The 27,754-nt window shown below is 37.1% G+C and overlaps 1 protein-coding gene across 3 annotated transcripts in view; it reads right to left on the reverse strand.

Moving 5' to 3' along the window:
* Positions 1–27,754, reverse strand: part of pde1cb (phosphodiesterase 1C, calmodulin-dependent b) — a 121,955-nt gene that overhangs the window by 61,980 nt on the left and 32,221 nt on the right. Inside the window, exon 1 of one of the 3 annotated variants that reach the window (XM_065276707.1) lies at positions 5,029–5,253. The exons of the other annotated variants lie outside the window; for them this stretch is intronic. Within the exon in view, the coding sequence (XP_065132779.1) occupies positions 5,029–5,129 (101 nt within the window). The 5' untranslated portion in view covers positions 5,130–5,253. Of the gene's footprint in view, positions 1–5,028; positions 5,254–27,754 lie in introns of those variants that run through there. 3 annotated transcript variants of the gene reach the window in all.

Genomic DNA, 27,754 nt, shown 5'->3' on the forward strand with positions numbered 1-27,754 from the left:
GTAAAGCAATTAGTCAGCGTCCAAAACACCATCACTGCCTATTCATTACTCATCCCTGTCATAAGCCAATACATCACCGCTGCCTAAAACAGCTCTTTATAAAACCGAAACTCCCTTATTTTCTCTCTTCTGTCTTAAATCACTCCCTCAAACCATTCAGCTATTGTATACACACAAGGTCACATGCAAAACCATGTTTATGTATGTGCCACACAAACCCGACAGCTGCGCACATTTAAAGCTTTTCCATGAGATTAAGGCAGATGTAGACCGTTAACATCTACATCTATCCATTCTAGCTTCATCTTCGTGCCCGAAACACATACGAGCAGCTTAACATCCCATGAATTGGCCTAACATCCTGAGAATGAGCAATGGTAGTGATGCAATGATAGCTAAACAATTGGTTTTGGCTCTCCCTGTGGAGATTTTTTATTAAAATCTAAAGAATAGTTTGCCCAATTTTGTCATTCACACACCCTCATGTTGTTCAAAGCCTGAATGATTTTCTTTCTTATGAGGAACACAAAAAGCTTCTTTTCTGAAGAATGAAAGCATGACCAGAAGCTGTAATAAGTGTTATAAAAGAAACCCATTGGATGCTATTTACCGTGCATTCAAAAGGCATTGCTTGGTGATAAACGGATTATAAAAGTTGCTATCAAAAACCCACAACCTTTTGCAACCTTTAGGAACACATCAAATATACCACGCACACCCCTGATCACTACTGTATATAAACTAAAATATATGTGACCCACGCAAGGTTGAAGGTCATACAGGTTTGAAATGTCATGAGGGTGAATGAATGACTGAATTTTCCTTTGCAGGTGAGAAGAGGACGGCAGGGGCATAAGAGAAAAGTACCAAGTCTTTTAATCTCTCTTTCTGTCTTTCTCTTTTCTTCTTCACACATTGTGAGGAAATTGCATTTCATTCACTGAGTCTTGGAGCAATAAGAGACTTCAGAAGAGTCTTCGGCGCCCAATAACAAGGAGGGAGAAAAACTGATTGACATCAAAGAATTGAGTTCATGTATACAGGAGAACAAAAACCTTTCATTTATCTGAGAAGTATTTGAAACATTAAAAAAGTGAGCAGCTCTCAGTGCTGTGAAAGTCTTCAAACCCTGCACTAAAGACTCCATAATCTCCTGAAAAACCTGTCACGAATATATCCATGAAGTGAAAAACATGCTGATCCGTATTTTCTTCAATCTCATTTGCCTAAAGAAGACCCAGCAGGGTCAAAACTTTGCTTTTTATTAAATATGGGAGTTAAAAGCAGTTTTGCATACATTAAATTTCTTTTACTTTAGTAGTTTTTTCGCCCTGCGAAGTTGGGATGTGCACACAATTACTTGTTTAACGTACAGTCTTGTTCAAAATAATAGCAGTACAATGTGACTAACCAGAATAATCAAGGTTTTTAGTATATTTTTTATTGCTACGTGGCAAACAAGTTACCAGTAGGTTCAGTAGATTCTCAGAAAACAAACAAGACCCAGCATTCATGATATGCACGCTCTTAAGGCTGTGCAATTGGGCAAGTAGTTGAATTAGTTGAAAGGGGTGTGTTCAAAAAAATAGCAGTGTGGCATTCAATCACTGAGGTCATCAATTTTGTGAAGAAACAGGTGTGAATCAGGTGGCCCCTATTTAAGGATGAAGCCAACACTTGTTGAACATGCATTTGAAAGCTGAGGAAAATGGGTCGTTCAAGACATTGTTCAGAAGAACAGCGTACTTTGATTAAAAAGTTGATTAGAGAGGGGAAAACCTATAAAGAGGTGCAAAAAATGATAGGCTGTTCAGCTAAAATGATCTCCAATGCCTTAAAATGGAGAGCAAAACCAGAGAGACGTGGAAGAAAACGGAAGACAACCATCAAAATGGATAGAAGAATAACCAGAATGGCAAAGGCTCAGCCAATGATCACCTCCAGGATGATCAAAGACAGTCTGGAGTTACCTGTAAGTACTGTGACAGTTAGAAGACGTCTGTGTGAAGCTAATCTATTTTCAAGAATCCCCCGCAAAGTCCCTCTGTTAAAAAAAAGGCATGTGCAGAAGAGGTTACAATTTGCCAAAGAACACATCAACTGGCCTAAAGAGAAATGGAGGAGCATTTTGTGGACTGATGAGAGTAAAATTGTTCTTTTTGGGTCCAAGGGCCACAGGCAGTTTGTGAGACGACCCCCAAACTCTGAATTCAAGCCACAGTACACAGTGAAGACAGTGGCTGCGTCCGAAACCGCATACTGTATAGTAGGTACTGAAAAAGATGAAGTACCTACTTACTTGGCGTTAAAACAGTAGGTACTGGATAGTATGAATCCGGGTAGTATGAATGAGATTCGGACGTACTACATTCGCCATGTTGCTACATCACGTGACATTCGTCGTCATCACGTCGTGTCATTTCAGCGCGAAAACAGCCGCGTGCCTCTTCTTCTTCGTTGGATAACTCCTCGTCCGGGGCATCATGGGATAGTGAAGCGTCCATCGTATGCACACTGCAAAATCTAACCGGAAGTAGTAGGTCATCCGGGTACTTTTCGCATACTGTTTTTCGAATACTATGTATTCGGACATACTACTCGCCTCGCCTACTGCTTTTCGCGTACTATATAGTATGTAGTAGGCGGTTTCGGACGCAGCAAGTGAAGCATGGAGCATGATATGGGCATGTTTCTCCTACTATCGTGTTGGGCCTATTTATCGCATACCAGGGATCATGGATCAGTTTGCATATGTTAAAATACTTGAAGAGGTCATGTTGCCCTATGCTGAAGAGGACATGCCCTTGAAATGGTTGTTTCAACAAGACAATGACCCAAAACACACTAGTAAACGGGCAAAGTCTGGGTTCCAAACCAACAAAATTAATGTTATGGAGTGGCCAGCCCAATCTCCAGACCTTAATCCAATTGAGAACTTGTGGGGTGATATCAAAATTGCTGTTTCTGAAGCAAAACCAAAAAATGTGAATGAATTGTGGAATGTTGTTAAAGAATCATGGAGTGGAATAACAGCTGAGAGGTGCCACAAGTTGGTTGACTCCATGTCACACAGATGTCAAGCAGTTTTAAAAAACTGTGGTCATACAACTAAATATTAGTTTAGTGATTCACAGGATTGCTAAATCCCAGAAAAAAAAGTACATTTGTACAAAATAGTTTTGAGTTTGTACAGTCAAAGGTAGACACTGCTATTTTTTTGAACACACCCCTTTCAACTAATACCCCAATTGCACAGCCTTAAGAGCGTGCATATCATGAATGCTGGGTCTTGTTTGTTTTCTGAGAATCTACTGAACCTACTGGTAACTTGTTTGCCACGTAGCAATAAAAAATATACTAAAAATCTTGATTATTCTAGTTAGTCACATTGAACTGCTATTATTTTGAACAAGACTGTATATATACAAGTCATAATTCATCTTAAAAAGATTTACATTGTAACAGTTTTTTATGACAATAAAGTGCAAGCTTCACTTATTTTTATTATCATAATACAAAAACTTGTTTCTATTACTGTAATGGCGAAAAAGTTTAAAATAATGCACTAAAAAATGCATTATATATACATTAAACTAAATAGTAGTGCATTTTCCCCAGAAAAATATAATTTCATTATTCTTTTCCATTTCGGGAATCAAACTAAACACATTTAAATTGACACCTAGACACATTTTCATGAGATTCTGATGCTCAGCATAACCTTATAACCTAGATGTGTACAAACACACACACACATACACTATTAAAAACAAAGGCTCCAAAAGGTTGTATCTGTTGCACAAATGTTGAAAAGCTTCTGCAAACTTTAAAAAAAATATATATATATAAATTGATTTTTATAAGAACCTTTGACTTAAAAAGGGAAAATAAATTGAGGACCTCAGACAGTAAATGGCACCTTCTTAAAATATGATATCTGATATTAATCAAAAGCTCTCTGCACATATTATATGTTCATTAACAACTTAACTGTTGAGCCTAATCTTGGTCTCTAAAGTTTAAAGTTTTTCATTGTCTGGAATTAAAATAGTTGCAGCAGTTTATGTATATTTGAATAAATAAAAATAAAAATGAAAATCTTTCACAACAAATATGATTAAAAATAAATTAACCCATATGTCTCAATTAGTTGTGATCCAAATTTCAGGATAAAATCCCAAAAGCTGGGGTTTTGTGTCACTTATAGTAGATTTACTAACAACGGCCACTAGATGCCAATGGTTTGTTGCATACTCTTGTTACAAATTGATAAATTACTGTTAATTTCTATCATAAAAAAGCTTTGAAATATAAAAACTACATTCTTGGAGTGTTCAAATGATATATATATATATATATATATATATATATATATATATATATATATATAGTTTGTCAAGATTTCATGTTTAAAATAGGACATTAGTGTCAAAACATGTAATAACGAATTGGCCCACCTGTGGGTCAGTGGCATTTCTTGAAATTACTGTTACTACGTCATTCTTTTTTAAAAAACAGGGGTAAAATATAAAAACTTCACTCTTTGAGCTTTCAAATGAAATATACTTTGTGAGGTTTCATCAGAATTCAATAGCAAAATATTGAAATAAACTTCAGCGTTCTGCTGGTGGAACGACTTTTTAAAAATGTATGCACACTGTTGCCATAAATCACTCAAATACTGTTCCTGCGTAAATTATTTTGTAAAACGCTGGCCAAATTCTTATTCTAGAGTCTAAGACCTTTCCAATAATATCATGTTTAGATCAGAATTTAATAGTGAAATGTTAAAGTAAACCTAAGTGGTTAAAAACGTTTGCCTCAGGTCATTCAGAAATACCGGTTTGTTTGCAGAATTTTGCTCATCTACAAGAAAACGTGTCAGACACACTTAAAGGGTTTTGCATCTGCTCTTCAATTGTACTTGTCATCCCTGCAAAGAACCATTTGAAAACCTTTATTTTTAAGAGTCTACATACAATACACACAGACCCAACACAACACAAGAAAACCTGTTGAAATACTTACAGTCCCCGCAATCGAAGCCAGATTTTCTCGATCTGTTCTGGCTGCAAGTACTTGAGCGACGTGCTTTCGAACTCCTCGATATCTTTGGTCGGAGACTCCATGATGCTGAGGCAGGAAAAACTTAATCCCGGAGACGGACAAGAGGAGAGTCCCAGCTGTGTTCAGGACCCTGCAGATGTCATACCCGTGATGCTAATGCGTTCAAAGCAAGAGTGTGAGTGTGTGTGTAATAGCACTGCAGTGTTGTATACTACTCTCTCTCTCTCTCTCTCTCTCTCTCTCTCTCTCTCTCTCTCTCTCTCTCTCTCTCTCTCTCTCTCTCTCTCTCTCTCTCTCTCTCTCTCTGAAATACAGCGCAGCACAGATTAACCCAGACTTCATGAGTGATGGGGAGGGAGTAGAGCAGGCAGGCTGAAGCCTCAAGCGTTGAAGGTCCCAGTGTGCAGTCTGATCAATAATGACACACTGTTTCTCGCTCCCATAGGGACAAAACGAAAATCACCAATGGCATCTCTTTAATACCTCAATTGGTTTTGCTAGACATCAGTGCGATTAAATAAAGCAAATTGAAAGCCCCAGTAATCTCACATACGCATGTCTTCTCGAGTGTCTCAAACTGTGCTTGGAATGGCCAAGGTGTGCAATCACATTATCAGTGATAAAACAATAAAGCTACAGACCTAAACTCATACTGTATGACAACATTTAATTCATCTAGGTATCTTTTAAACGAGACCTTGTATGTGAACCTGTTTAACTTTAATATTCAGTTTGTTTGGTAAGTGTGAAATTAGTTTGGTGAACTTTTTTTTGTGGACTCTGGACACTGATGACACAAGCGCAAATAATCAAAGCTAGTGTGAAGCACTATAATGAAGAAGAGAGAGAGAGATTGAGAGAGAGATAGATTGAAAGAGAATGAAGAGAGTAATTAGTCTGGAATTGAATAGTGGAGAACCATGAAAGTGATTTATCTCTGACAAAACCGAGATTTTATGAGTGTTAGATGAATTTGTAATGTCATTGTCTAACTCTAACACATACACACTCATTCATTCACAACTCTACTTAAAGACATGGGGGGCGTTTTTTTCCAGAAAAACTTTTTGTTGTGCTGGTTGAAAACATTTTTACTTGCTGATAGCAATCGCTTATTGGTCTAAATGTATTTGGGTTCAAGACGTGACGTTAATTATTTTGTGTCCATATGGTTCAATTTTATGTAAAAGGGTTAAAATTTCAAAATGAATTTGCAGATTACTGGCATACATTTTTGTTTTTTGAGGACCAAGTCTAAATTTCTAGTTTTATTTCATTTTGCAAGAATATTTGGGGGATAATTGCAAAAATGTCAATGTGGTGTAACCGGTCTGTGGCACTTGGTGTAACTAGTATTTTCTTTTTTAAATATAAAAATATAAATATATATCTACATACATTTTTACATCATTTGTCAAAGATTATGCAAAACAAATATTGCACAAATGCATAAAAATTTACAATTATAAATAACTAATAAAATGATATTTTAAAATGATTTCTTTTAATAATGATTATGTTTACGTTTACATGCCAACAAGGTGGATAAAATATGTAATATTTCTCATTCTTTGGCGCAATTGGCGGTTACACCATTTGACATTTTCAGCTCCATTCAGTCACAAATTGTGAAAATGTAAATTTTTATTGCATACAATTAACAAAAATACACTATGTGCATTGAAATAAACCGGATGCATGCTTTTAAAACAAGTTTTTTTTATCTTCCCACGCCATTTTTACTGACTCATTTATTAGGGCTCACAATGGATTAAAATTAATTAATTAATTAATCGAATTAATTAAAGGCTTTGTAATTAATTAATCGAAATTAATCACATTTTATTCGCATATAAATATTTGACCTGAGAACATTGATTAGTTATTTTTTCACATGAATTTTTAGTTTACCATTGAATAATGACTGAATACATAAAGCAACAAAATATTGTTTATTTTTGTTCAACCAAGTCGTTGAACTCGGCGTCGTGCTAATGTCCACGCTAGCTGCTATATGTTTTGCATTGAGATGATACTTGAGGCTTGATGTGCTGCGGTGATATGCGAATTCCTTGTTGCATTGCTTGCACACAACCATGCTCTTATCGACGCTTCCATCCATTCGTTTTTTATAACAAAATTTCCCATCCACGGGGCCAACCAAAGCAGTCTCATCAGCTTCTTCGTTCATGTTCACTGTGGTTTGTTGTTGTCTGAAGTCATGAACGCTAGTTGGTGCTCCAGTATAATCGGTCCGCCGAAAGTTATCCAGTGAGAAATGTTCCGCGGTGCAAAAATAAGTGTGATTAAAATGTGTAAAAAATGTCTAACGCGTTATTTTTGGTGTAATTAATTAATCTTAATTAACGAGTTAAAGTCCCGGCCCTAATTAAAATATTTTATCTAGATTAATTGCATGATTGTCATGAGTTAACTCTTAATTAATTACTTATTTTTATCTATTCTAGATTTACCTTAATTTAACACTTATGCTGCGTTCAGACCAGCCACAGTAGAGGCATCAAGCATGAGTGATTTCAATGTTAAGTCAATGTTGAGACGGGTTGACGCGCGTCTGGAGGTCTCGCGGTGCAAATGAGGCGTTTAATGTGGCGCGGTACCCGCGATTCCGCCTCATCCGCGCGAATGGTGCGATTTGAGCGTTGCCGCGACAAACGCACAAGTTGAAAATTTTGAACTTTGGCGGAAAAACATGCCGCTTTAACCAATCAGGAGCTTGCTCTAGTAGTGACGTGATTACAGAAAGCAAGCGAAGTCGCAGAAGCCCCTCCCATGGCGCGGTTTTCCACGTGAATATCTTGAATGACTAGAATTTCACACGCAGCTTTCACGCGTGAATGAAGCGAGTAAACTCAAAGTGTTTAAGCGGCAAACTAGATGCGATTTTGACACCTCAAATGCGGCTGGTGAGCAAATTTTTTAAAATGTGTTATTTATATCTAGATGTAACTATTTATAGATTTAATTTTCTATTAAAAAACTTCAAAACAACACATGATTTGTTGGAATCTGACAAAACATGACAGATCTACACCGGTTTTAAGTTGACAGAGTCAGTAAAGTTAGTTTTGAGAAAAATCCAAAATTACCACAAAAATTACCACATCCATACCTTAAAATCACCGGTAAAACTAATAGATTTGGCACACACAAAGTAAAAACAATATCAAACAGATATTTCTATAACTGTAATTCTGTCTATGTGTGACATATATATTGGGCTTACCAATGGTCAAACAGAAATTGCGCATTGAGTTAATTGTTAATAAAATTAGTGGAGTTTAAATGAATTTGCGTTAACTTTGACAGCCCTGGGGCCTCATTTATAAAGCGTGCGTACGCACAAAATGGGGCTAAAAACGTGCGTACGCCACTTCCCACGCAAAAGTTGTGATCTATAAAGAAAAACTTGACGGCAGAATGTGCGCACCTGTAAGCAAACTCTGACCCATGCGTACACACATTTTGGAGACAATTAATGAGGATTGGCGATACAGATGGCGAGAAAGTGAACTGAAATCAGATTGAAAAAAGAAAATATGACAAGAACTATTATAAATATTGATAACACACATATGTAATTTCACTCTATATCATACGTTAAATACATGTTATCATGATGATGAAATCCACCAGTGTTATTTGTGCTTGTACTGAGTGATAATTATTTCATATACATCTTTTAAAATTCAATCTTAAATCAAAAATCATTTTAAATATTTAATCAGCGCTGTCTCAAGGTCACGTTGTCCACTACGGGATCGCGATATGAACCGACAGATGGATAGCATCAATCAAATATCCATTCCATAACTGCAGAACACAGTGTAAATAACCAAAAATGATCCTTAATTACTGTGCATTTTTATCATTAAGTGTCAAAGTGTGGAAATACAGCCATCAAGCTCCCAGACAATTGTTTCTCTCTATGCTATGGTTATTCCTAAATATGATGTGAAAACCTGCATAAAGAAACATGCGTTCGTCTATTACATTAAAATAAATATTTACTCTCACGTGTACAAGTTAATGCAAGTCTGTTAGGTAAAAGGAAATTACAATTTATGTTTTTAAATTTAAATGATTCATTTTTTATATGTCTGCTGTTTGTAGAGCTGAGGAGAACTCTCGTGCTGCTGGAGAACAGTACGCATATATCAGACGCGTGCACAAAAGGAGCAGAAAATACATATTTATTTTATTTTTGTGATACCTCTCATTTATGCTGTGATTTTGGCAAGGTGTTACGGCATATAATTGCTGTAAAAATATATAAATGCTGCGATGACTCCCGTGTGTAATGCTGCGTCCTTTCAATGCTCGAGGATTATGACAATGGCTTGCGTTTATTGGCTGGGCGCATTTAGCTTACGAATTAGCATTTGGATGCCAGTCTCATTAATATGAGGATTAGCATTCAGGAGATGATTTGCATTGACTATTTATGGTTAAAAATGGGCGTGTATAGGGCGGGATGTGAGGCAGATTCACGTACGCACATTATCAGGTGATCTGTGATTTATAAAAGGAATATTGCTTGCTGGTGTGCATACGCATGGTTTTATAAATCTGAATATTTTTTAGCGTACGCTATTTTTGGCTTTTATGCGTACGTAGACTTTTAGTAAGGATTCTACGCACAGTTTTATAAATGAGGCCCCCCGGTATTTTAAGAAATATATCTCTCCTGTAAAAGGACCATAAAATGTTCCCCCAATAATTTCATTTTGTCCGAATGCAATGACAGGATGTAGGGATCCCAATACACTTGGTCCATCGGCATAAACAGTTAATAGTGCCTCAGATGATTTAGCATGCGATGCATAATTTCTAACATATTTTGCATATGTAAAAATATTTATTTATGTATAATTATTAGTAGATAGATGCGCTATACTTTTATTATTTAGAAAGTGAACAATATTTTAAGATTGCTTTCTCCTCTCTAAGCTGTTGCTGCATCCTGCTGACTTATGACCTGCTGTGGAAGTGGAATGGATTGGAGGAAGCAGCAGCAGGAAAGTCAAGGCTGTAGCTAAAGTGCGGAGCGGTGTTTAATTTATTAGGCCCTAGGGCTTTTACTCAAGTGCAGTGGATGTATATTATATTGCATTTCTGTCAAGAGATCCTCCTAAAAGTTACACAATGCACCTTTAAGGTATAATTATTTTATTTATAAAAGTAAAGTTTTGGTATTTGGGCTATATGATCATACGGCGAATTTTAATTCAGGTCATTGGTATGGTGTTATTAAGCGAATCTGGCAACCCTACATGTTCCATTACGCTATGCAGACCAATCTTTCAAAGCTACCTTGCTATGGCTAGCCTCTCCGAAATGCCTACCCTACATTTAAAGCTGTTTTATTCTATAGTTTACAAAATCCCTCAATGATTGTCAGTCTTCATATTTAGCATTGGTCTTGTCAATCATGAAACTTGGCTTGTACCCTGCACTTTTCTAGTGATTGGTTGCTTAATCTGTCAGTCACCGTTTGTTCCTGTGTATCTGTACATGACCAGAATAAGCTAAAAAAAGAAAAACTATATGCCAGTCTTCAAAAGTCTGTCTGACAGAGATCTGATATTTTTAAAGCATTAATTGTCATTAATGATATCTGCATAATTAAAACATCTTGCAGCAGCTAATGTGTTTATGTTGATGATCCAGCTGTGTTTCTTTAAGCAAACCGTCTTATCAGGACACGCACACGCATCTTTAAACTTCTGTGGAGACATCTGGAGATCAAAGTCACAGATTTCTGGGTAACAACACCAGAAAGTAATAATCCCATCACATCATTAGTGCAGTTTATCACTAGAGGTTCAGTCGATGATATTAAGCTGACTGGATGTTGAAATGGATTTGACCAACCATAAACATGCTTTCACACAGAAAAAAAAACACTAATGGGATCTTTTATATCTCGGTTGTTTCGTCTAGTCAGCTTCTACTGTTAAAGGTGTAACGTGTATTTTTTAGTAAGTATCTTTACCTTAACTCCCAGCTTTGTTTCCAATTCCATACTGCGTTATGCTAACATTACTTCATGGTTTTAATTCACAAGCACCTGTATTACCTCCAGCTTTATGTTAAAGTGCACCTATTTCATTGCCAAAAAAACAATGTTATTTTGTGTATTTGGTATAATACAATGTGTTTGCATGGTTTATTGCTAAAAAAAACGCATCATTTACCACATACAATACATTTTTGTAGCATTAGATTTCACTCTCTTCCTGAAACGCACGGATTTGAAAACCTCTGTGTCCCTGATTGGCCAGCTAATCTGTACGTTGTGACCATAGACTGTAAAAAAAGATGGACGACGCCTGTTCTCTCTCTTTAATTGGTGAAAAGTAAAGCCGCCAGTGTCCCGATATGGCGCTAACATCTTGGGTCTTGAGTCTGCGCAGTAGCGATTTCAGGACCTGTCCTGCGCAGTAGTGAGCAGGAAGTTAATCCGCGAAATCAAGACCCCGCCCTCGCAGAATGCGCAAATCACAGCTGTCAATCATGACGTGACACCACCGTTTTTATAGCATTAAATAACTAACTAAAAACAAACTTATTTTAAAAACAAACACTTGAATTTACATCAGCGTGATAAAAACTACAGTAAATGACAGGAACCAGCTTCGGAAAAAAGATAATTGAAGTGTAATTAAATTGTTAAGTTGGTCTCAAGTCCCATTGAATAACATGGGGAGGCGGGGTTTATGACCTATACTGGGACCAGTCAGTGAGGGGCGATCGAGACGTTTTGGCTTCACCTTTCAGGGCTTGTGCAGCTTGGTTATGATTGGCCTGAATACCTCTGAAGTCAGCCGGAAATTTGATTGCAACCGTTTGACTATATATGTGACCCTGAACCACAAAATCAGTCGTAAGTTGCACGGTGTTTGTAGAAAAGGCAAAAAATACTAGCCTGGCTCCGCCCTCCTACGTGCTTCCGCTTAATTTTCATTTCGCTTCAGAACTACTTCTGAAACTGCTGTGTACACAGTAAAACTCCCAGTGTTAATTTAACACTGCTGGGAGCATATATGGTCCCACTCTAAAAAGTGTTAAATTTACACTGAATCAGTGTTAAAGTTAATGAGATAATGAAGTGATGATTAAGACATTAATGGTGAACACCTGCTGGTCATTTCATGTCAAATCAACTTAATTTTAGAATTGTTCCTGTCTCTAAGTTTTTATTTTCTTTTTCTGGAGAAAGTAATACTAACATGATAAAAAAGGTCAAAATATTAAATGCAAAAGATATATAAAAACTGCTGTGTGTATATATGATTCTATCATACAGAGTTTTAAAAAGTTACACTGAAGCAGAGCCATCTTTAACTTTTGCCTCTCTATCATCATCTCTGTTTGAAACTTAAAGTTACAACTTGCTTGTAGAATTACATGGATGATAAGTTTAATCTCTATACAACAGCTGTATTTCTGGTTAATAAAGTGAGTCACCATTTTCCCGATTAGTGTTTCCATTAGTTGGGCACTTGAGTCTTGAAGATTAGAGTTGGCCTTCTTTTGTTTATTGTGTTTATTAAACACATTTGTTGGAGCAGAGGGAGGTGACACAGATGAAGTTATAAACTGTTGGTGTGCTACAGTAGTTGTTGAATATTGTGATTAACTGATCTCAAACAAAAAAAAAAAAACACTAAATGTAAGTTACATTTTTTTATGTTCAGTCAAACCTGTGATGTTCCTATGCTGTAAATCCATACCCTTAAGAGTTAATTTTTTTACACAAATCTAATCTGTGGTTTCAGTCGGACACCCTGAGACATCAACAATCACCCTATAAAACACAATCATGGTGACAATCAACAACAAAGCTTCATGACATCAACAATCAGCCTATAAAACACAATCATGGTGCAATGCATGCTGGGTACCAGGATTGTAGAAAACTCTTTCATAACTCCCATCATGCATTGCAACATGACACAATTGTGCAACTTTCTTACCATTTACTCTCACCATTGTTGAGATTTGTATCCGAAGTCATGAAGTCTCTCTGAACAAAAAAAAAAAAAAAAAAAAACTAGAATCAAAGCACCCTTATCCTAAACTGTGCCATTTGCATAGAGAAACATTTTTATGCTTTTTTCTTTACCTTTCTCATATCATATTATATATTAATATTTTTAAAACAAGCAATTTTAGATGGGTTGATAGAATTTTTTCTACATCAAGCAACAAACAAGTGCTTTTATTGAAACACTGTTGCAATTGCTAATATTGGAGAGTTAGTTTAGTGAAGGTTAAGAGACAAATGCCTAACTAAAGGAAACACTAATCACAATAATGGTGACTTCAAATAAATCTAAAACACAAACTGGAGATTTATTGTGATAATTTTTGTGATAAATATCCATTTGACTTGTGATTACATTTTATCAGAAAGAAGATTTGTCTACTAAGTCACATGTGTGGATGCTGGAATGCTGGAGCACTTTTATTTTTTTCTGACAACAGTTGTTTAGAAGTTAAACTTATCATCCTCTACAAAATAACTCTACAAGCAAGTTGTAATTTTAGGTTTGAAACAGAGATGATGGTAGAGAGGCAAAAGTGAAAGTTGGCAGCTTTTTACTCTGCTTCAGTGTAACTTTTTAAAACTCTGTAAGATAGAATCATATATACACACAGCAGTTTTTATATATCTATTGCATTTAATATTTTGACCTTTTTCATCATTTTAGTATTACTTTCTCCAGAAAAATAAAATAAAAACTTAGAGACAGGAACAATTCTAAAATTAAGTTGATTTGACATGAAATGACCAGCAGGTGTTCACCATTAATGTCTTAATCATCACTTCATTATCTCATTAACTTTAACACTGATTCAGTGTAAATTTAACACTCTGTAGAGTGGGACCATATATGCTCCCAGCAGTGTTAATTTAACACTGGGAGTTTTACTGTGTAGAGTTTCGTTTTCTCCTGCAAAAATCTGCAGGTCCAATCAGCGAACAGAGAGGGGTGGGTAACAACGATGACGTTGAGGTCGTGCGTCAGTTTGAGTTGTAGTTCAGTAATGGCAGCAGAGAAAGATGTGAGAAAAGCTATTCGGTCCGTTGTTGCAAAACTGCCAAATATACAGAAGTTAAAGCCGGAGCAAGAACCAGGTTTGCTAAGTTTTGTTGGTCTGATTATTCGGACTTGTTGTTTCCCGCCAGTCTCGGTGCATGATATACGTCACGACCACACGTTAGCGATCGCCTATGCCAGATCCTGAGTGACTCTGGGCAGATCCAATAGTTTTAAACTTCAACAATGGACCCTCCTTAACGGAAGTAACGCTTTGCAATGGAGCGTGGCCAGAGAGTCTGGTTGGACCAGGCAAAAAAAAATACATTGCACAGGTCAAAAAATCGATTTTTCTTTTATGCCAAAAATAACGATTGTAAATACTCTACAAATCTTTTTTTGAGAGTGGATGTCGCGATCAAAAATGGCCAAAAACTCAAACTTCGTTTGCTACGTTCTCCTTGGGGATTTCACATTATAGTTTGGTTTATGTAAATGCTTACAATTTCAGTAGCAGTAAGCCAGTAGAGAGCCCAAAACAAATCTTTTCATAAGTAATATGCATGGTAAAGACTTTCTCAGTATTTCGATTTTTTGCACCTTTAGATTCCAGATTTTCAAATCTTGTATCTCGGCCAAATATTGTCCTATCCTAACAAACCATAAATCAATGGAAAGCTTATTATCCGAAGACTAGAGCGTCTCATTTCAGTTCTCTTAGTGGACTTTGGAGGCTGCAACCTCCAAAGACAGAGTGCTCACCTTCTGAGGTCACATCCTTAGAAGGTCGCAGCCCTTGATTTGGGACACAACTATATTATGATGTAAAAAAAAAACAGGGCAGCAAAGTTAAGGGAACTAAAAAGTTACAAAATGCAACTGTGCCAAAGAAACAAATCCTCTGTGTACTAGTGGAGAGAAAAAAAGCAGCAGCCATATTGAGAGACATTGAGAGACTTAACTGACCACTGCTTGATTTATTTCAGACGTTCAGAGTGGACTTTAATGTCTAGAAATTAACTTACGCCTGCCAACTACAGCTTCTTCCAGACAGACGACAAAAAGCACTGCTAAAGCCCAGCTGTCAATTCTGTTCAGACTTCTAAAACCAAATCATTTCATCATTGCCTTGCAAATATACTAAAATTAAATTTGTTCAATAAACACGACTATTAACACAAAAACACTATGGATTCTGATACTTGGCATATGTACTGTAAATTCATTGTAATGGGATGTTTTTAATGTTTTTTCTTCACTACACTCTTAAAAGTAATGATGCCATAAAAGGTTTCTTACAGCAGTGCCATATAAGAATAATTTTTGCTTCACCAAAGAACCATCCAGTCAAGGGTTGTTAAAAGAACAACTGAGGAGCTTAGAGGCAAAATCCTCTAGAAACTTCAAATTGATTCGATTTTGTAATCTCGATTCAATTTTCGATTCAACTTGATAAAAAAACAGTGAACAGCCGTTTACAAGTGGGTAATTAATAAAAAGAAATTAAAAGCCACAACACTATCGTCGTCGCCTTGCTTGCGAAATCTTAAATACCTCTGACTTTTTATGTGAAGGTGGCATTAACTTCGATGAAGCACCTGAAACCGCCATTTTTAGCACTGAATAAATGAATGACAGGCTCGCCTCTCGCTCCTTGTTAACATCGCGCAAGACAAAAAAGAGAGTGACATCTAGTGAAGAAGACTAGTAATTAGATTAACATTAATCTTACGTTCAATGTTTGCGGAAATAAATATGAAAAAAAAATCGATTCTGCTCTTTGAGAATCGATTTTGAATCGACCACGTTTAAAAAAAAAAAAAAAAACGATAAATTTTTGCCCAGCCCTAGTAGATTGCGTTGGTCATTATGGAAATCAGCTGTTGCACCTATGTTATTTATTTTGCGTCTTTTAGTAAATAACTCGCAAATATTACCACTCCCATTAGTGCTTTTTGGGAATTGGGCTCTCACGCTAATTTACCCCGTTTAGTAAATCTGGCCCTAAATCCCAAGGCATGTTTCTGTTGTCCCCCAAGATTTATATTTATGCGTTTGACATCTGCTTTAATTCATGTGACATATTAAAGCAATACATTTTATCACTATGAGTGCTTTCAGGAGAAAAAACCTTTGAGCTTTGCGCTGACAACGCAATGCTTACCCAGCTGTGCTACTGTATATAGGAACACCCAAACCTGCACTCTTTACCTCTCGGCCAAGAAACAACACCACAAAGGCGTGATTCGATATCCCTCTTTTTGTTTCTGGTCCTGATGTATTTTTTTCCATCTGCTCCTTACAATAGGATCATTATATAAATGGAGAGGGACGTTTCCTGGCCACCCCCAAAATCCAATAAGGCTGAAAGCTGTGTTGTCCAGCCTGCATCTAAAGTGCAGATCTGATTCCTCATGCTGGAAATGTTTTTCTCCAGGGAAGCATTGAGAGACAGCTGTTATCAGCCATGAAGAAGGAGCAGCAGGGCTGAAAACTGCTGTTTACTGATTTCCATTCAAACCAAGCCATTTAATCAAATATAATTTCACAAATCTCTAATACAAAATGTAAATGGTATCTTTGTTGTTTTAAAAGTGCATTTCAAAAATGATAATACATTGCTGTGATATATGCGGATAAAAGTGTTATATCTGCCATTTCTAAACCATTCAAAGATGTTGATTTTGATGGCAATCACATTACCCTCGAATGTCGAAAAGTAATTAAGGCCTGGACGAGAGGAGAAAGACAATAAAACCAGCAACCTGTGAATAATTAAATTACCTCACGTGCCCCAAGTAAAACAGTTCCTGTCCAAACAGACCTAATGTCTGTTTATCTCTCTGCTTCTAGTTCATCACCTCCACCCGTCTCTCCTTCCCCTTACGACAATAACTCACATCTACAGGCCTTTCAATTACTTGATGTAGGACCCGGGAGAAAATACCAGGGCAAAGTCAAAGACACCTCACTCCCACCCTGCTTTTATCTGAAAAGATGCTGCGCCTGTGCTGTGTCTTGTTTGATGATGCTTTGCACTTTCTGCTGTTGTCGTGCTTAAAGTGGGCTTTATATTGTATGCCCAGGGGACTGGCTTCTAGCGTGGCCACACATAAACATGCACATCTGGTATTAGCATTCGTCTTGGTTTATATGGTGAACAGTGATGATGAGAGGAAGACTTATATAACTTAAAGCATCTGCCAAATGCATAAATGTGAAAAGCAACATGTATGCACCAACAAAAGGTCACAGGCCTTGCAACATTTCCGTAATAATCCAGGCTACTGTTATTGTAAATATGTGTAAAAAATCTTTATTAATTGTCTATTAATGTCTATAAAGTACATGTAAATCACATAATAATTAATATCTAAAAGACAGACTAAACCTTAAGCTCTAGTGAGAAAGCCGAGCCTGCTGCCGAAAATGCAATTTTATGGCAAATTACCCTCAAATGAGAAAAACGCTGCACTTGTGCTTGATAAGGCTTGAATAAGCATTTATAGCTATCCCGTTTTTTCATCTAGGAATCCTGATTGTTTTCTCCTGATAATGTTTCCTGGGCAGCGTGTGTCAAACAGGTTAACTTGCATTACGCTAGTACACACAAGAATGCATGCAGTCGTAAGCATTCTTGCGTTACTTTTGTGCCAAACAAACTAATCGATTATCGATTAGTTGGTCTGGGGCGTCGCATGCTCCTGCACCACCGTCAAAAAGTCAGCTTCATACAAGGCAAGCTGCGTGCTCAGAGGCTTGCGCTTCCTTCAAAGACTGAGTGCTCGCCTTTTAAAGGGACACCTTATCCATTTGCATTAAGCTTTGTATAGTTAGAACCCCAGTCATGTATTTGAATGGTCAAGCATCATTTTCTCAGTTGCCGCTGAGACAGGAGAAATACAGATTTCAGTGTTGCACTTTCTTCTTTCAATGATGTAAAAATCATCATTTTGCATCATTGAAAGAAGGAAGTGCTATATCTTTGTTGAGGGGGTGAGACTACAAACACTCCTTTTCTTGGTCAAATAGGCACCAAATTTTAAATGTATGTTACATTTCGACTACAAATATGACACACTTTCAATAAAGATTAATGTTTCTACGGGTGAAATTCTCCTTAAAAGGTCGCAGCCCTTGAATTTGGTTACAGCTATTGGGTTTATTTTGTTATGCGGATCTGGCAACTTTGCAGGACCGTGACAGAAGCAAAAGCGCAAAGGAATGCTGGTTCAAAAAGGTTTAAAGATGCCCTTCCTCTGTCGTTTTTATTGTTTTATACTGTTGTCTGAGGTCTACTCATGACGTTTGCATGGTTTTTACATCCAAAAACATCAAAAGCAATAAGTAAGGCGGGCTGCATTGACGACTTGGAAGAAAACACCCACTGCTATGATTGGATAACAGTTTTGCGTTCAAACTAACTTTCAATTTAATCTCATGTGTAATCAGTTTAATGTTAAGTGAGTGTCTTTAGACACAGTGTCTTTCTTACACACGCATATTTTATCATAAACCCTTTTGACACACACACACACACACATGTCTTTTATCGTAAACCCACGCACAAAAACACACACACAAACACACACACACACACGTGTCTTTTATCGTAAACCCTTTCGATGCGCATGTAGCAGCACACACACACACACACACACACACACACACACACACACACACACACACACACACACACACACACACACACACACACACACGTCTTTTACATAAACCCTTCGATGCACATGTTACGAACGCACAAACACACACACACACACACATGTGTCTTTTATCACATTCAATGCGTGTGCATCATGAATTCGCGTGAATCGCGTCCCTCTGAAAAGAAATCCCGGACGCAACTGATAGTGACACATAGTACTAAAGTGTTTTACTCACACACACACACGCGTGTCTTTTATCATAAACCCTTTCAACGTGTGTGCAGCATGAATTCGAGTCCCTCGTAAGAGAAAACATCAGCCGCCACAGTGACACATATAGTACAGGGTTCTTGCAGGTTTCAGCAAGTTAAATTTAAGACCTTTTTAAGACCTTTTAAGACCATTATGAGTCAAATTTAAGACCAACACGACACATTACTAGAAGCATTCAAATGATCTCAGAAATTCTTAAAACGTTCTATTTTTATTGATTCAGTTTTAGAAAACTATAAAATAAACGTAGTTTTAAAATAGATCATCAAAATACATGGAAATACATTATGCTTAACTCTATTAGACCGCGAGTGTTGGCGCCGACAAATTTTACCCATAGCCCTTTAGGAAGAGACTTCTGACAATGGAAGCCCAAAAATGGCTCATAGTGAACCATTAAAATACATTGAGTTAGAGGCAAAGAGCTGTGATTTTTCTTAATTAATAGTCAAGAAATGCATTGATTTACAATATTTATACATCACACTAATATGTGTAAGTAGTATTTTTATAAAATTCTATCAACAATGTTTTTTGACAAATAAAATTCACTAATATTAGATCAGTTAGTATGGTCAGCTGCTGGTTTGTGCCTAGTTTTACACTGCCTCATACAACTTTAAAGCTTTAAAATGCATCACACTCTGTAGTACGTAAGCTTATAGGGGAGGTTTCCCAGACAGGGATAAGACTAGTTTTAAGAGCTTTCCAAACTTGAAAACAATTTGCACTGACATATCTTAAAATACATGCACACAAGTAATGGTTTTAGTAAGGCATGTTTATTAAAACTAGTTATATGTCATAATTAAACTAAGGCCTAGTCCTGGTTTAAGCTAATCCCTGCCCGGGAAACCACCCCATAATGTTTAATGTACAACTGACTGTGTGCTGTGTATATATCTTGTGCCTGTTTATGAATATACAAAGAACAAAAGATCACTTTCAATTATTATTAATCCCTAAAAGCATTAATATATGCATTTTATTAATACAATTTATTAATAAATTAATGTATTGCATTTAATTGAATACAGAATTACAGAGCCAAAAAACACTCCACCCATACGTTTTATGCATAAATATGCACTATATACCACCATCAGGTTTAATAGCCTCTCTAATTACACAATAAGGGATGAATCTGCATTAAGAAAATGAAATTTACCATTAAAAGGCTGTTTGATAGGTGTTGCTAACGTTATCCACTAAGACCGTTTCTCAATCCGAAGGCTGTAGCCTCCGAAGGGTCGCATTTCTTTTTCAGAAATGGTTTTATTTCAGAATATTAACTTTGAAATTAACTTTAAAATATTGATTATTATTCTTAGTTAATCGTTAATTGTTGTAATATGCTTATGACTTGCGAATGTAATGCTCAGTTAACTTAAATAAACCAGGCTTGATGCCGTATGCAGCGGCCTGCCTATGCGAAAGGGCTCTGATTCTACCGCTGTTCATTTAACCGTAACTCCTGAAGCATTTGCGCAATCAAAAAATTTGAATTGTTCCTAAAAGACGACAATAGACCCTTTTACTGTTTGTACACAATGATGACGTGGCAGCGTATGCGCGCGCATTTAGGCAACGGAAGTATCGTAAGAATCAACAGTGAAGCAACACAAACAGTAAGTTATTTAAAAAAAATTGACTTTATCAACATTTTCAACACAGCTACCAGATCCGTGTACTATAGTGGAGTGGATAAAAGACGTTAGCAGATGGCCAAAAATAAAGTTGCCAGATACATATATACGTATATTAGTATATTATATTAGTGCAACCAAACGCAACAACTGGACATTTTGATGTTGAGAAACCGTTTTAATAAACTTTCTGAGTTGCTACCACGTTAGAACCAATGGGGAATAACACCACTTCTGTTGCCCAAATGCGCGCGCAGGCTATTTGATCACGTGAGCTGTAAAAGGGTCTATTGCACTTTTTTGAAATATATGGTTTAATACGGTACTTTCTTGCTTTCCGTCTGCCAATCGCTGCTGTTTGTGGAGAGCTGAAGGGAAAAGCGTTTGGTTCAAGTGCATCGCAGCAGAGAGCAATATTAAAGTCTAAAATATAAAACTGTTTAACGCTAAAGTTGACACGCTGTTGGTGGCTCGTGACTCGACGGCCCAACTGTTTAAGTTGATTTTCAATAAAGCAGCATTGATTTTTGTTCGCTTCTGTGTCCTCTATGTTTCAGAACCTGGCAAATGCTCAGGTAAGCCACGGGCTTATAAATTACCCCGAAAAAGATTTTTGCTTATAAATTTAAGGATTGTTTCTCGCCAAACCCACAGTAAACAGTCAGATCACAACACCTGAAATATAGCTTATGGCACAATTTGCAAAGGGCGGAACGTTTCTTCTTAGAGATCCACCATCATACACTTTCTGCCTCCGCCATTAAGTTAGTTCTTCAGCGTTTTAAATTACTATTTTATTTTCTGCCGACAACGCTTTTCGGGAATGAAAAGAGGTAAGAAATTTAAGACTTGGGTAAATTAAATTTAAGACCTGGGATAAAAATCTGGGTGTTTTTAAGACTTTTTAAGGCCTTAAATTTAACATTTCTGAATTTTAGACTTTTTAAGACTTTTTAAGACCCCGCGGGAACCCTGTAGTACTAAAGTGTTTTACTCACACACACACGCGTGTCTTTTATCATAAGACCTTTCAACGTGTGTGCAGCATGAATTCGCGTCCCTCGTAAGAGAAAACATCAGCCGCCACAGTGACACATATAGTACAGGGTTCTTGCTTTTTAATCGCAGTCTCTCTTCAAATCCAGCGTTCTTCTGAACATCCAAACATGTAGCAACTGTTATGATTCCCTCGTTTAATAGGAATGATGTCTCTCGACGAAAAACAATGGCCCGAATACGGTATGGTTGACATTTAGCCATCCTTGCTGTAACTTGTTATGAAAACTAACTCAAATACACGTAATATGTGGGCGCGGTCTCAAGTTGAAGAGCTCATGAATAGTAATGAGCTCGATCAGTTCCACGTCACACTGATAAGCTTTTCAAACTGACCTGATTTCTCCGCTTATTTCTTTTCAGTGGCTAGAGCTGACAGAGGAGGTGGAAGTTCATTTTCACATTCACGACACAACACAAACACATATGGACCTAACACATATCAAAAAATAGTCAAAACGGTTTTATGTGGAAGGGCCTCTTTAATTTTGTCCTTACTATAAGTGAGTTTGTATTTGTTTATTTATTGATATCTTTTATATCATATGGCTTACTTATTTAGTTAATAACGAATAAAGTTAAAGGCGGGGTGCATGATCTCTAAAGCAAATGTTAATATTTGAAATCACCTAAAAAAAACACGCTCCTTCCCCAAAAGAATTGTACTTTATACAATCACAATCTCCTGTGCACATTTTCTGTACAATTGCTTTTCTCCAAATGATGTTGGAATTAGCATGGGATAAGGGCTTTGGAGCTTTGTTGTTGCTTTTTCAAAAAAGCATACTTTTTATGATTCACATAAAATAAAGAGAGATCAGGCCGTTGTTTTTACAACTAGCCATAAACATTAAAGAGCAACTACAGTCCAATTCACGTTTTTACATTTCCTTTGGTGTGTAAGTGTGTATTAGCACATGTTAACCATATGCAAAAGGTACAAACCCCAAAGTAAATGATAATGCGAGTTATCGTCTCCAACCTAAATCTCTTTTCTTGGACTACAAAAAACACACAGATTGTAGGAAACAGTTTACTTCCTGTGCCTGTTGACATGGACAAGACCAACATTATCATAATTCCTCCTGCTTGGACTCACAGCCCGTAAGTTAACTCCTGTTAGCATTGCATTGTGAGCAAATCTTTCAAACATGGTAAAGAGCGTCACATTTCCGGCTGATATCAGAGGTATTCAGGCCAATCACAACGTACAGATTAGCTGGGACACAGAGCTTTTCAAATCGATGAGTTTTGTACAAAATCAATGCGTTTGAGGAAGGCAGGATATCTGGAGCTACAAAAATGTACGGTATGTGGAAAATAATGTGTTTTTTTCCATAAACCACACGAACACATTGTATTATACCAAATACACAAAATAAAGTTGTTTTTAGCAGTGAAATAGGTGCGCTTTAAATAAAACTCCATGCAGATAGCGGAAGAACAGAGTAAATTTTAAGGGGGAGCGGGTGGGTGCGGAATAGAACCTTGCGGGAGCGGGCGGGAGCAGACCTCTACTATATAGTTAAACATAATCCTGCAGACATCACAGCCTACAAAGGTAAACGTCTCCAAATGTCACAGGTCATTGCCAGCAGCCCTGTTGACACAGGAAAGGTCTCACAGGAGGACATTAAAACGTTGCTCTGTCTCAGATGCAGAACTCACACAAATCTGAAAACACCCAACCGAGAAATAGTTTCAGCTTCAGTTTATACTGTAGGTGGCCTGAAGCACACTGCACACTAAATTGGCGAGAACTTCCTCAAAATATGATTGGCTGAGAGCAGACAGGTGCAGCTCCAACAATATACACTTGCAGAATACAAGACGGTGGATTCATTTAAATATAACCACAGTGGCTGTATGTGTTACCATACAAAATAAATAACACAATGAGGTGAATTGTCATGTGCAGTTATCATTAAGTGAAGCCACAGAGACAATAATGATCTTACAATTGCACGTCTCATATACTGTACAGTAGAGAGTTATTTTATTATTTTATTTAATTGAATTGCAAATTGAAATTGCCTCACATAGTTAAGCATTTACCACCATCTGTTAATTTATACCATGGGACAGATACATACAGAAAAATCCTTTTAAAAACATTGCTATGTTCAAAATGAGTTTAAGTTTTTCGACATAGTTTTTTTGGTGATTTTTCCTTCATCAGGCAAACACACACACACACCTACAAATTAATGAGTGACTCATTTAGGTGAGCCGTATCGGCTGTTTTGTATTTGATTTAAAGTGTTTATCTGTCAAACTAAAGAATGGGGAGCAATTATTTCTTCAATATTTCGATGGCACTTGAACAAGCTGCTTTAATGAGAACGTAACAACAACACGCGTTGCTAACCAATATTAACAACAGCCTGCGTGACTGTAAATAATTTTCATCAGCCAGCATATTATAAACATCTTGCCGGTGAATGTTACAAATTGCTTGCGTCAACGTAATGAGTCCACAAAGCCTTGTTGTTCAAACAGAGTTATGATTGTTTGCTCTTAAGAGCATGCACAATAATAAGGGCAATCTAAATAGTGACTCAATTGTTGCGTATGACACCCTTCTAAAATACAGATTTGTACATTTTGATTAGTTTGATTTTCAAGACAAATTTTGGGTATAGCAGGCAAGGTCAAGCATTGTCAGAGGATAACTGATAACTACAGTCAATGTGGAATTGTGTTATTGATTACAATCAGTTAGAGTTCATCAATCTGACCAATCAATATCTAGTTCATCATCCACCACACACACACACAAGCATAAGTTTAACAGGTTTGATCATTTCATGAAGGGTCAGGGAGGCATTAGACCTGTGGCAGGTCAGTTAAATGATATTATCTATAACTCTTACAGCTTTACACAAAATATGTTAAAGCACACACATTTTACAGTTTTTTAAAGGTCCCTTTTCCCTGTTTTTTTGAAGCTATAATTGTGTTTATGATGCACAATATAACATGTGTTCATGTTTCACGTGTAAAAAAATTAGGTATTTTTCACAAAATTTACTTATTTGTATACCGCTGTTTTCACTGTCCTAAAAACAGGCTGATGTCTTCCTTGTTCTATGAAGTCCTTCAGAAATACTTAACGATTTACACCCCTAATTCACAAAAAAAGTATGCATTTGGAAGACGCCTTTGGACGCTTTCCGATAAGGACACTGAGTGAGTAAACACTCCTATGGGTTGTATTTGAGAAAAGTGACTAACAACCTATAGCGTCATATAGGTTCAGTGTTTCCCATACATTGATTTACTCGTAGCGCATCGCCATGAATTCAACACTGGCCGCCACGAATAGATTTCCCATGATTCCAATTTACATTTATATTTTACTGTTTAAAACGGCTTAAATTCATTGTTGCGAGCGCTCAGCGCGCCCGTATCACTCTTAAGCTGCGTTTACACCAAACGCGTTTCAGGCGTCAAAATCGTGTCTACCGCGCCTAGTTTGCCGCTTGAACAGTTTGAATGCATTCGCGCGTGTAGAGCGAAGTAGACGCGCGAAAAAGCAAGCATTTGTCATGCGTCATAGGCAAAATCCGCTTCTTGTTGGAGGGGCAAGTGCTATGCGGTTGTCTGTTTGCAAGATGACTGATGTTGATTGTGCATTTATCGAGAGAATTACCGGTTTGTATTTGATAACCTTACTATAGAGGGAAAATAAATGGTGGGGGTCGATAAACGCCACATGACTCAAAAGTGAAGCGTGTATTACAACTTACCAGGTTGCCCAATGTCCTCACTGACACTCTTCCAAGCGAGGTCCTTTTTATTCCTGTCTCTATAGAAATAAGAACTTGTGTCGTATAGCTCCGGGTGACTGCTTACGGACAATATCAAGCATTTCTTCAGGTTGAATGAGTGACTGCGGGCCACAGCAGCAAGCAGGCTCCTGATTGGTTAACGTGGCGTGAAATTCCGCCAAATTTCACATTTTTTAACTCTGGCATCAGCCGCAAATTCGCTAGAACCGCAAAATGCAGAAAAAGCACCATTCGTGCATACCGCGCACAAGGCTCAATTCCGAATGAGGCGGAAACGCGTCTTCGTGCCGCGCCAAACACCTCACCTTCGCAGCGGGACCTCCACATGAGCATTAACGCATCTTCACATTGACTTAACATTGAAATCACTCGCGCTTCACGCCTCTACCGCGGTTGGTGTAAACGCAGAATAATGTTGCGTGCAGCGCTTTGACAGCGCGCGTCTCTCTCTCTCATGACAGTGAAAAGGTGGCGGTGCTTGTCTGTTGCTTTGTATACTTTCTTTTTCGAGTAAACGTCATCAGTCACGGATGTTACTGACAGGGAAGATGACTGATCTAGTTTATCGTGACTTAACAAAGGTTAGCAGTAGTTTTTCACACACACACATGTTTTCTTGATGTGAGAGCTTTCTCTCTCCCTATGATGCGGTGTGCACGCGCACGTGTTCTGTAGTTGTCTGTGTGACAACAACAGTGTTTTCTCTCATATTTAAAATAAAATAGGGCTCATAATGCAATACATTGATGAGAAGTTGGTTTTTTGTCAGAGGATGTCGCGTTTATAAATCAGGATTTTAGCAGCAGTTAAAGGAACAGCTGCTGGATTAAACACGAGGTGTTACTGGGTCGTGTTTCGTCACTACTTTAGTCTACTCGTTTTATGTCTGACAAGAAAACAGATAATATGTCAAATTTGACCCATCAAAGAGTAGAAATGAAACTTATTTCAGGATCCAACACTCGATGAAACACAAACACGTGATGACGTCACATATATAAACGATATGTTCCCATTACGAGAACTGCCATCATGACAACATCTGTGGGGAACAAACACGGTAATAACAATCATTTTCAAAAGTGTATTTCTCTTTAGGGGAGCAAGATAATGAATATTTGATATATTATTAGATGCCTATTAGTCTCATGAGTAATTACGTAAAGCGTCATTACAAAAATATTACAGACGTGCTTATGCTAATGGGGCTATTTCATCTGATATGAGACTTAATTTGGAAATTATTTCTCAAATGGCACAGAGGGCAGACTTTTCTGCATGTTCTGCCTGTTTAGATAAAAGCTTTTTGACTTACAAACCTTAAAGGTGCAGTGTGTAACTTTTAGAAGGTTCTCTTTGCAGAAATGCAATATAATATACAAAACTATATTATCAGTGGTGTATAAATACCTTACATAATGAACTGTATTGTTTTTATTAACTTAGAATGAGACGTTTTTATCTACATACACCGCGGGTCCCCTTACATGGAAGTCACCGCCATGTTTCTACAGTAGCCCTAAAAGGACAAACTGCTCTACAGAGCGCATTTCGTCCCTACATTGTCTCAGACGATGACATGTTTGTCCCGTGGCAGCTACCATATGCTTTTTATAATTGAGGGGAGAACTGTATGTTTCAATTCGCACCACTAGATGACGCTAAAATTTACACGCACCACTTTTAATGGAAACTAGCAGAAATTTGGTTCTAAGCTCAGAAATTGTTTTAACAGACACTTCAATGAAAGCAATCAATCCAAACTCATCCATCTCAACTTATGACAAGTAACTGTAAATTGAATTTAGTTTAGATGATATAAAAATCCAACATAAACATTCTTCAGGGTTATAAACTTTTAAAACACAATACGGGTCCAAAATCACATGCCTGTCTTTCAGTTAAACTATATATTAAAATGTAAATGAGAACTTAAATCTGATTCCTTATAACATAAGAAGAGGAACCAAGCAGATATTATCACCATTCTTGATGGCATAATTGACATGATTGCACCACCGCTTTGAAAACACAGTATGTCCATTCAACACAATCTCATGGCAATTCGTATAAAAAATAATTTTTTAAATGGTTTGCTGTCGCTTGTGACATTGGGTTTAGGAATAGGGTTAGGGATGGGATATCATTACTGTTTTTTCTAATACCAGATTTCATATGCTCTGATT

Source organism: Paramisgurnus dabryanus, chromosome 6 (assembly GCF_030506205.2).
Source record: "Paramisgurnus dabryanus chromosome 6, PD_genome_1.1, whole genome shotgun sequence".
Lineage (NCBI taxonomy): Eukaryota > Metazoa > Chordata > Actinopteri > Cypriniformes > Cobitidae > Paramisgurnus > Paramisgurnus dabryanus.